This window comes from Anarrhichthys ocellatus, unplaced genomic scaffold, assembly GCF_004355925.1.
Source record: "Anarrhichthys ocellatus isolate YVR2014 unplaced genomic scaffold, GSC_Weel_1.0 scaffold48, whole genome shotgun sequence".
Lineage (NCBI taxonomy): Eukaryota > Metazoa > Chordata > Actinopteri > Perciformes > Anarhichadidae > Anarrhichthys > Anarrhichthys ocellatus.
This window is the reverse complement of record NW_022280078.1, coordinates 268,084-279,537: the sequence shown is the minus strand read 5'-3', so window position 1 is coordinate 279,537 and position 11,454 is coordinate 268,084. Positions and strand designations below refer to the sequence as shown.

The window sequence follows — 11,454 nt, the reverse complement described above, 5'->3', positions numbered from 1 at the left end:
ACACACACACACACACACAACCACAACACACACACGTGCATTTGCACATACATGTGTGCGCATGCACCCACATACACACGCATACACAAAGAAATCTCCTAAAAATGACTGCATTTGAGAGGTATGTGCATGTTACATATTATGAGTTATGACAAAAATATAAATAAAATGTTGTGTGCATACATTTGTTATGCGGTGTCATTGTTATTGTTGCTTATTGTATTTCAGTATTTAAACCAATATGATTTCTCTGGAGTCCAGAGTTTAATATTTCAAATTAATTTTAAGATGTAAAAGACAAAAAACGTAAAATTTAAACAAACATAAAATAACACCTTCCTGTGTGTGTGTGTGTGTGTGTGTCTGTGTGTAAGTGCATTTGCTGCCTCTCTCCTTACCTTCTGCGTCTCATCCTTCTTCTCCTGTTTAAGGATGTCAGTGAGGTTAATGAGCTTCTCCATGGCCTCGACCTGCCTGCTCAGGTGTTTCAGGTACATGCCACACGCCCTGCAGTAAGCCTCCAACAGCAGCCCAAACCTCTGGCTCACTGTTTTATTGTGCATTTCTGACCTGAGAGGAGGGCACAAAGAGGAGGGAGTGAGAAGCTGTCTAGAAAGACACAGAGAAAGGAAGGTACACAAACATGAAGAAAAAGCAATCTGAAAGGTGACTCACTTGAGATGCCAGAAGAAGAAATGACCTATCCTTTGATTGGTCAGGGCCTTTTTCAGGAGGAAACGGGCCAGGGGATTCTCAAGATACTGTTCATATTTTAATACCTAGAGCAGGAGGAGAGGAGAGGAAGGGAAGATTGGAGGGAAAGAGCAAGAAGAGGTTCAGATTAGTCATTTCTGACTTTATAATGTCTCTCACCATGCAGTCTCTGTACACCAAGCACAAAAACAACCTCAGGCACGCCGGAAAGTCTTTTACACAACAGAAAGATTGCTTTCCAACGGATATAACTCTGGCTACCAAGGACACCCAGGCTGAAGAAAAGTATTCCACAGCCACTTGAGTCATAGCACTGTTATTTCCTCACTGTCTTCCTTTTTACCCCATTATTTTGTCAATCAGTTCCTTGATAGTCCAGACTCTCAGTCAGACCTACCTGTACAAGCTGGATGAGGTACTGGGACAGTTTGTCATCAGTAAGGTATTTGTCGAGGCAGCGTACAGCAAAGTGCCTGACCATGGGGTCTGGGTAGTTACAGTCCAGCAGCTCCATGGCCTGCTCAGGACGGATAGACGGCCATTCCTTCAACAGACAATACATCTGGGAAACATACAAACCAAGGAATATTCATTATTACTCATCACACACTATTCATAGAGAGTATGAGCATTAGGGTAAGTATTTTGGTAAATGTATACATTAAAAATAAAGGAATGGAATAAATCTTTTACTGCAACATGTTTTTCATTTGGTCCTTACAAGCCAAGATTATTCTACGTCCATTTCTCAGAATCCAGTAAAAATACTCTTTCTTTATGTTCCTTCTTGTTTATCGAAGAAGGAACAATGAACTATGAATGAAATGGCATGGCATCACCTGTGCTACTTCATCTCTGGAGTTCCATTTGACAGCGAGAAGGATCTTGGGAAGGATCTCCGGGATGTTCACGCAGTAGTGCCTGATAGAGAAAGAGAAAGGGGATAATTACTGTGTTTTGCATCCCAGATTAAGTCTCAATCAGTTGTTTTTACGTATATCTACATCCTGCATACAAGATTTTACATACAGCTACATACTAGTCTGAAATGTGTGATGCCATTCTATGCAATCTATGGTTCTACATAAAGTACTACTTTACGTGCTATACAGTAAAGCAGTAAAGTGTGATATTTACCTGTGTCTCCAGAGGAAGTCTTTCTCCTGCTCAGTGATTTCTGAAAGAGGGTCTCTGTTACTCAGCTGTCTCATCTGCTCGGTGTCGCTCTCTGTCAGGGCGTGATCTCTGGCCGACCGGTTGCTCTGAAACACATCCGGAAGGAAATACTTCAAATATTGCATCATTACATTACTAACACTGCATTATTACATTACTAACACGACCCTAATTGCCTGTTGGTCATCATGTTTTTCAAGGTACTATACGAGAACCTGATCCCTGCCCACATTTACTCTTTAATAAAACACAGAGTAACACAAGTTATTATGTTGTCATTAACCTCTTTTATCGTAATGAAGCACAATAACTGGCATCATTACTTTGTCGTTTACTGTTAGAGCCTCTATTTGTTACTTTTTTTCATGTATCACAGTATCTTTGTAGCAGTAATTTAAAAAAATATTTGCCTGTCTGAATATTCAGCCATGCAGTCATGATGAGACACACAAATAGCTTGGAACATTAACAACTGTTATCCATTAAGGCCCATTACTGTTAGAGAAGCTTCTCAAACAACTCACGTTACAGATAAAGGAATTATTTAATACACAACACTACGCTATCATCATAAATAAATCAACAGTGTACGGTCCAGCTCTCTTGCATCGCACAGTATGTAAAAGACCAATAACAACATCCCACATTAAAAAAGATGTATGTCTATTTTCTGTAAATGCTAATCTTTATACGATTCCAAATCTTGTACTATAATATTAAGTATTCAGCCGTGTGTACCACAGTTCTGGTCAGAAGTTTAACCACACTTCTAAATTCGTGCGCAAGGTTTACTGAACTGAACTCCAGGTCTGTTTTTGCAGCCTGTGTCTCTGAAGCATGAAATGTATTTGTGAATGTATTTAAATGACTGTATTTTTTCCGGCAATTGACTTGAAATAAATTAATTCTATTGATGCATTTCCTTTGTTTCTAACTTAATCTTCACAGATACATAGTTAGTGGGAGCAGGACAGGAGAAAAACGTCCCGGCTCTCTGATCACCATCGCTGTGTTTTAATGCAGCTAAATTCACAATTTAACTGTTTTCATTCATGTTTTTTTTTCTGAAACGGGAATGAAATTTGATCACGGCTCATGAATACAATGTTGGACAGCAGTCGTCACCAAACTGCTGAGAACATTCGCCGTAAGTCTCAGGCTGTTAAGAACCCCGACAATGCCCTCAAATCCTGAATCCCTTTTTTTCTTTTGCCCATCGCTTTGTCAAGAGCATAACATTTAAACTGTCCTATGCCCAATCATACTCCTTAACCAAATCAAGTCTGATTCATGATGTCAGTTTAGATTTGAATTATTCTAAATTATTTTCTGCTCAGGAACAAGCCGCATGATATCATCATTACACAGTTGGGCACTCCTCACATTTGACACACACATCATGAATAACTTAACACATCGTCTCACACTGTTCACATCCTCTCACATGGCAGAGTAACTCACAGTGGCACTCACGCAAGTGTCGGAACCAACTCAGTTATAAAGTCAACAATGAGTCTTCATAGTTCATTGATTGGTGGAAAATAACCATATTTATCGAATCACTTATTGCCCTAAATGTACTCGTGTCAAAATGTGTCAATAAATAAAATGTAAAGAGCTATAACATGAATTGAAAGTGTTGGTGCTGCATTTAATGAAACCTCTCTTTCACTAAAGGCAACATGCGAATATAATTTACCCAAAAGATCCAATAACACCCAACTAGAATTACACCTGGTTTCTTCCACAACACACACAGGTGTTCACATTACCAACACACTACCAACCATCACAACTAATATAGCAGATTGTCATTACATGGAATCCCCTCAACAAGGACACATCCACACCTCACCTCATGAACCAATGTCAAGCTACAAAGGGGTCTACTGAGTGGTGAAATAGAAACACCTTCATTAATAACGTACCTCATCCTATCTAAGTAACTCTACACATGTTTCTTTACATGTGGATATTTGTGCTCTGTTACTTAAATGAATCAGCTCATTAGAGTGAGAATATGAAGGTAGATAAGTTTCTTAATGCTGCATCTAAGGACTTTGTCTTTATTGATGACAGTCATGTGTGTTAAGTATGAAAGTACACCAAGTGCACACCTCTCCCACTCCTGCTGCTGTATTTCTTCACTTGTGTTTGAGTTTCAAAATAATAAAACAACTCGCTGTGTTGTTGCGCCTTTCTGGCCCACTAGTTGGTGGCTGGTAAGCAGGTTAATACCTGTCCGGAGAGGTTGTAGCTATAGCCCAGTTCCCTGGAGATGGTCCAGTTTGCGTGATCCTCTACTGCATTCATATCTGGGTATTTGACTGAACTACTAAAGTGGTCAAACTCCAGCTCCAGACATGGGGTTTCCTGTACAACAGAGATTAAAAGGATATAATTAAATTACAGTATCTCACAAAACAGTCAAACTCTCAATTCAAGTTCCACTTTTTAATCATCATATGCAGAACAATTACAGAGAAGCAGCAATGAAAATATTAAGTCTCAGGCTCCCTCCTGAGACTTTTTAAATATGGATTAGAAGATGGAAACCCGTTACTTTCTTATATCTCATTTCTGAAATGGATCATGAACAGTGCAAATGAACATTGAAGCAAGAGGCTGAATTTGAATACCTTATTGGGGTTGGATCCTGTGACTCCAATGGGGTTGAGAAGGTCTTCAAGGCCATGAGGGACCGGCCAGAGGTTCAGAGCCATCTTGTTGGCCACCAGAGTGTGAGTGTAGTCAAACAAGTTGATATTACCCCAAGCAAGTGGACAGTGCTCCTAAAGGGAGAAAGAGAGGGAGGGAAAGAAAGAGAAAGAGAGAGAGAGAGAGAGAGAGAGAGAGAGAGAGAGAACCACTGATTCCAAATTTACAGCGAGTAGTTTCAATATGAGAAGCTCGTGGGAGAATCAGACACAAACAGATGGTGAATCATTTTGGCTTTTAACTAGGCTCTCAACACCAACGTATTCTGGGACTCTCAGTGTGAAAGTAAGTACATAATCTCATTAAGGCTTCCTTCTGCTAAGAACACAGTAAATCACTCACTCAGAAAATACACTTGTACATTAGTCAATGGGTGTAATAAAAACAAAATGTACTTCAGCCAAGTGAAAGTACAGACTAAGTATCCACAAGTTAACATTTATACATATCTCAGTTTTACTTCAGTCTCACCCTATTGACTTACTGGACTTATTAAAACTGATCCTTTTTCCGATGAAACTCTCTATTGGTCAAGGCTGCTGAGTGCTTCCCTATCCCAAAGCTTACGTTTTTTTTTTCCCAATAAGGCAGATAAAGATAAAGGAGATGCTCTTTGGTGCAATTAATCTGCCTTCAATGTGTTCTTTTGTTTTATCAGGTTCAAAAAATATTTGAAAGGGTCTTAAGGTGCGTTCACACCAAACGCGGTGCGAATAATTCGCGCTGCGTTTGGTGTGAGTCTTCACTTAGGGGCAGCGATGGAACAAGGTGACAGAAGGTAACATGGCGAGGCGGACAGAGTTTACGCGCAGACAGCCAGTCAAAACGCACCTATTTATAGTAAGTGCTGGAACAAAAGGCAGCTGTAGAGGAGTGTTTATCTTTCATTCAGGTGGGGCTTGAAAGAGCATCCGCTAACCTGACCTCAGTCCAGCACTGAGCGGTACTGGATAGGGCTCACCCCAGGTGTCTGTTACAATATCCATGTCTGGCATCCATTGATACACTCACACAGACACACACACACCTCTCTCTCTTCCAGTTTTTCCACTAGAGAGAGATGAAAGAAAAATGAATCTGTGTGGGTGTCTGTTACGAGTATCAGACCCAAAGCACAACAGTACAAATACACTCCAACACCACATGGTTTCTAAACAGTTAAGTGAAATCTAGAATATGTTACTACTAGGCTTCCTCAATGACATGAAAAAAGCATCATCTTTTTTAAGTTTTAAATGTGATATATTAAGCTGATAACTTCTCAGCCCTAATCATGATTTTGCATATTCTGAGTAATCCATTTGTTTGTTGTCAAAGTCTTTCGTTCAAATACTACGATACGAGTTTCAGCGAGAACAATTAGCCCATTTCAGAACGTGCCATCAACGGGGCTTGTGCAAGCGAACCATATTCTAACATGAATGGAAAAGTCCCTTCTGCCGATTAAGTTTCTGTTGATATTTTCTGCCAACAGAGTGCCCATGGCTGATTAGTAATTAAACAGAGTTAAAGCTGATACCACAGCTCCCATTCACCTTGGACACGTATACTCAGACAGACTGACACATAGGGTAGCTTCATATACCAACACCACACACACACACACACACACACACACGCACACGCACCTAAACAAAAGGTACCTATGCATATAAAGCCCTCCAGGATGGCATAGCATGCTAATGTTGAATAAAAGATTTAGACACATGGAGGTCATCTGCTCTCTGCTATCATATTTTGTTTGTTGTGCCTGTTTCTTTGTGTTTCAAATCATAAAATGCCATTTTCACTATTCATTTATTGGATTTTCCCTTAATAAAATGGTAGAGGAAAGTATTTTACATTCCCATAATTATTCCCAACTGTTTAAACATGGAACAGTTGTAGCCAAAAGGCATAGTAAGACACTTCCTGTTTCTGCATGTCCATATCCTGTCAATTTAAGTTGCATGGTGGAGTCATTTCTTTCACTCCTCTCTATCTTACCTCCTTGGCTCCCTTCCTGCCCTTAACAGAGCAGATGGAGAGGCAGAGTCTGGCAGCACGGGGTATGTCTGGGATGTACATATCATAGGTGAGCCACTCATTCCACCTGTAGATACAGAATGAAAGAGACATCGAGTCTATTTATGAGACTGGGGCCTACAGGAAGAGCCATAAACAAACTCAAATATAGGCCTATAGGGCAAGCAACACCCACCAAGAAGCTGACCTCAAGAAAGCTGTGCCACTTAACTCTGGGATCAAACTGGGATGCTCAAACACCTCATACTGTTTCTAGAAATTAAGAAAAAGTGACACATAGATACCTCAATGGCAAACGTATTTAAGTAGGACTGTTCTTTACTGTTTTTACCATGTAGGCCTACACAACATATTATTTTTACCTTTTTAGGTATAAGAGTACACCAGACTGGGGTTTAACAGTCATGTAATACAGCAGTTTAGTGTTACTTGCCAGCACTAAACTGTTAACGTTGCCCTCCTGCCTTAGACTGCTTAAAGTAAATTAGCAGTATAAATTCCCTAAAGCACCATTTCAGTGATAAAAGGAGAAAGTGTTTTCGAGTAGTAGTTATTTCCATTAGTGGGTGCCATAACTGATTCATTTTATTTAATCAAATTATTTCTCACTGTATAGTAAGAGTAGTATAAGTGTGTTGTAACTATGTTAAGAAAAACTCCTAACAAATAAAGTGACTTTGATTCAAGAGTCCTGTAGTGGAATGAAAGGTGTTGTAATGAAGGGTGGACTCTTACCTGGGGTTAGAGCAGGGTACTCTCTGTGTGTTGACATTGTCACACGACTGTTCACCTCCATGGTAAATGCCTGTTCTCACATATATCTATAAATATAGAAGAGAAGCAAAAGGCAACAAGAAAAATAACATTAATAAAAGATATGATATATATCTTCACTATAACAGTTCTAAAAGATTTGCCGGTTGAACAGCTTGTCTCAGCGTGTAACAGCTGTTGTGTTAAATGATCATTATAGCGGCATATTCGTGAAAACATTCCATTTACACAAATAATTCATGACAGCACACCAACATGAGCTGCCAGAGCTACTTTCCTAAAGGTCTCTGTTCACAGGAGACCTGGATAATGGCTGCTTGTTTCTACAGGGAGTGAGGTACTTGGGAGATGGGACACTGTGCACAACTGAAATAACCAAAAATAAATCATTCATTCATCTTCAAAAAACACAATAAATAACATCACTTTTTTAAAATCAATAAAAGATAATTCCTCTCTCTTTGGCCACTTCTAGTGTTCTCCTACCATCGCTGTAAGAACAAAGCATTAGTCAATCTGACTGATCAACACAGACAATGGTATATATTCCTGTAACTGTGCGCCCCCACCTTGTCTATGTCCCGTATATTGACGTTAACATAGGTGGCACAGAGGATTCGTATTCGCAGGGTGCCGTTGATGGCCCACAGCGACTTGGCGGCTGCCTCGCCATTCATATGGGATGTGGCCGTGGAGATGCGTCGAGAGTAGGACGGCATGACGAAGTTATCTGTTGGCAACTGAGTGTATAGGCTGTCCTTAGCCATTAGCATCAGGTTAGGCATCCTGCCGAGCATGATGCAACTACGGATATACTAGAGGGAGAGAGACAGAGAGAGGGAATGACGCAGAGGACAGTTGTAACAAAAGCACACAGAGCTACTAGAGTTACAGGGTGCGTAAGTGTAGCGAGTGATATCAACCGGTCATTTTCCAGCAGCTAGTAGAGGAAAGAGTGCATCTTCTACTTTGATTTGGCTCACATGGACTCTGAGCATGGGCTCACGTCGCTGTGCATGAGGAAATGGTTCCAGTATTTGAATGAAAGGCAATGTTGTTTTGACATATCCACAATAATTAAAGTAAATAAAGGATCTGGAATGGATCAGGCGTTTGGCTATATATCCTGACATGGATCGGCCTGACTCATCTTAGAGCATAGTTTGCTGGATTTCTGTGCAGACTGCTCCCAACTATGCCTGCATTGCTTCCGTTTGAGCCATTCAACTAAGAAACTAATATTAACGTCATTTAAGGTCATGATTTCTATTTCTAAGTAGATACATTTCCGCCCATACATCTCTTACCTTATACTGGCTGATGGGGTACTTTTCCAGCAGGTACTCATCACAGCCACACACTTTGAGGATGTATTTACCCTGATATTCCTGAACACACATCTTCAGCTGCTCTGGGGACAGCAGCATGCTGCGTGTCTTCTTACGAATGGCCTCTGCAATCACCTTTAGGACGAGATACATGCCCACAGCCTGCATTAGACACCCTTCAATCTCCTCACGTTGAGTTGAAAAGTGAGGGTGGCTCATGACTGATTCATTGTCTCTTTCACTTTAGAACATATTCCTCCCACCTGTTCAGGGACACAGTCGTGGTTGATCTTCAATGTATACTTTTGTTTGTCATTGTTTGGAGAAACAATCACCCAAATCACAACAATAATCTGACCTACAAAAAGACACACAGAATAAAAGAAAGCTGAGAAAAAAGAATCAATAAATCTGATTTCAAACAATAACCATCCATCTTTAATTATTTTGAGGTCTGGGGGTATTGTATCGACCTTCACAATAGTAGCACCTCAATCAATTCATTGCTCATTACTGTAGTTCCTTAAGGCTGGCTAGTAGCGATTAAGTATTGATGGCAGACTAAAACCTTCTTGGTCCCTGTTGTCTTTAAGTTATTTGTGTAATAATAATAATTGTCTACATCTTATTTTAGCCCCTTTTCCTTTTCCTGTAAAACCGGATGGATTATGCACCGAAGAACAAGAAAAGACTGAAGCTGTTGCCTACCTTTGTCCAGTTTGCTATGGATGTGCTTGGGAAGTTCCTGTGTGGATTCTATATTCGGTGGGTAAACATAGAGCGCTCTACTGTGGGGCCCGCTGGCGTCTCTCAGCTCCACAGAGTCTTTACAAACATTCAGGATGTTTCTCCTGAAGTCCTGAACCTCGGGATCCTTCACGAGGTCAAACTCACACACAGGCATACCAATGGCAAAACCTGAGAGAACAGAAAGTAGAGCCAGGTTTTTTTTTTTTGTCTTTTCAAGGCAATTTTTGGCTGGATTTGGTCTGTTTAGAAAAATGCTAAAATTATGTTTTCCTCCTCTATATACTGCAGTTTCCTAAAACACATAAAACAATCCACAACAAATGCAGGTATCTTTAGTTCATCAGTTCTGCTTATAAGGCTGACCCAAATGTGTTGAAGCTTCCACTTCACAGCTTTGGTAATCGATGTCCAAATTAGTATTTTAATGCATCTGTTTTTTTGTTTTTTTTATATATGCATTACATCAAAAATCCCAAATATCACATGAACTAAGGAATAGTAATTTCACATTGATTAGGCATCAACGTCACTTATTTTGAGCTATTCTCAGACGGATAGCGCTGCTGGCTGTGTGCTGTCCCAGAAGAGATCAATACACACACAGTCTTAATAAATGGTGTAACAGGTTACAGCGTATTTATACATTTGTATATAAACCTACATATGAGCAAATACATTTGTATGGTCTGTTGCTGTGATTTATTTGATGTGATTATTGCACATTTTGTAGCCGTTTTCGTTTTAATAAAAAAGTGAAATCCTTGACGGAGAAAAGCATCCGACTGAGATCTGTTTCTCTTACTAACGACTGAGTGAGTTAATGGTGAGGCGACTGACGCTCGTGAAGCTTTCTCTCTCTTCTCTGTGTGTGTGTGTGTGTGTGTGTGCGTGTGTGTGTGTCTTATGTGCGAGAGATTGATACCGCTTAAATTGCACCCCCTCGTCAAAGTTCTGAAAGTCATCAATTATTTCTCACTGAAGCAGCGGAAGCCCCAAAAATTGTATTCGGGGCAGCCTTATCTGTTTATTACATCAAGCTTATAATTAGCCCAATAATATAGCTTATATATATATATTTTTTTTATTCATTATGTAACTTGTAGTTAAAGCCGCCAAATATTCTACTTAGATTTCTTCAGCGAAAGAACTGATTTACAGAAAATGTTTAGCATCTTTTGTGTTTTCCATGAAATGAAAAACAGCAACTACTAACTATGATTTATGTATTTTGCAAAATGAAAAAATTCTCTTTAAGTCTTCCAACTATTTACTATCTCAGGCAAAATATTTCATCTTAATTAAACATGAAAACGTCTTTTGAATTTGCCACATGTTTCAAACTATATTTTACCGGTAATTCATTGTTAAGACAGAAACCTAACAACAGCTGCTACAGAACCAACGTTGTCTCACCAATCTCTCTGTTGAGGATCTTTTCCTCTCTGTTGCCAACTGGTTCAATGACCTTGAGGAAGGCCTGGAAGAGTCGGAGGTCACATAGTCTTCTGGTCTCGTCATAGAACTCCTCCCGCTCTGCTTCCTGCAGGCAGGACAAACAAAACAGACATATTACTGTTCTCCTTTACAAACAGCTTTTCTGGGGCAGTTCCATCAAACTTTCAAGAATGGATTTTTAACATATTTACTTATTTAGATGAACAGAGTTGTTCCTGACGACCAAAATCTTTGGAGTTGAGATTGAGAGCTCTTACCTGTGTAACACTGACGAAGATGTAGGACGTCTCCTCCTGTAGGAGTTGGTGGAGCGGATACTTCCTGGCCTCCTTGAACAGCTCATGTTTGATGGTGATGAGCGTGGCCTCTCGGAGACACTCGAGGGTCAGAATCATTCCGTTGGGCAGCAGGCAGTCCACCAGGATCCTGCAGACACGCTCAGCATTATTATAATGTTATTAACACTATTAATAATGTCTTAACACCTAACCAGGAACATACATATATATATATA

The 11,454-nt window shown here is 40.0% G+C and overlaps 1 protein-coding gene across 5 annotated transcripts in view; it reads right to left on the bottom strand.

The window, feature by feature from the left end:
- The window catches only part of pik3ca (phosphatidylinositol-4,5-bisphosphate 3-kinase, catalytic subunit alpha), a 23,819-nt gene that overhangs the window by 6,902 nt on the left and 5,463 nt on the right, over positions 1 to 11,454 (bottom strand). For all 5 annotated transcript variants that reach the window (XM_031869672.1, XM_031869668.1, XM_031869670.1 and 2 more), the window contains 15 exons: positions 11,198 to 11,366; positions 10,899 to 11,025; positions 9,444 to 9,653; positions 8,999 to 9,093; positions 8,715 to 8,870; positions 7,977 to 8,222; positions 7,369 to 7,454; positions 6,595 to 6,700; positions 4,530 to 4,682; positions 4,129 to 4,263; positions 1,852 to 1,976; positions 1,554 to 1,635; positions 1,112 to 1,276; positions 676 to 779; positions 399 to 570 (listed from right to left, as the gene is read on the bottom strand). In XM_031869672.1, coding sequence (XP_031725532.1) covers positions 399 to 570; positions 676 to 779; positions 1,112 to 1,276; positions 1,554 to 1,635; positions 1,852 to 1,976; positions 4,129 to 4,263; positions 4,530 to 4,682; positions 6,595 to 6,700; positions 7,369 to 7,454; positions 7,977 to 8,222; positions 8,715 to 8,870; positions 8,999 to 9,093; positions 9,444 to 9,653; positions 10,899 to 11,025; positions 11,198 to 11,366 — 2,131 coding nt within the window. The remainder of the gene's footprint in view (positions 1 to 398; positions 571 to 675; positions 780 to 1,111; positions 1,277 to 1,553; positions 1,636 to 1,851; positions 1,977 to 4,128; positions 4,264 to 4,529; positions 4,683 to 6,594; positions 6,701 to 7,368; positions 7,455 to 7,976; positions 8,223 to 8,714; positions 8,871 to 8,998; positions 9,094 to 9,443; positions 9,654 to 10,898; positions 11,026 to 11,197; positions 11,367 to 11,454) is intronic.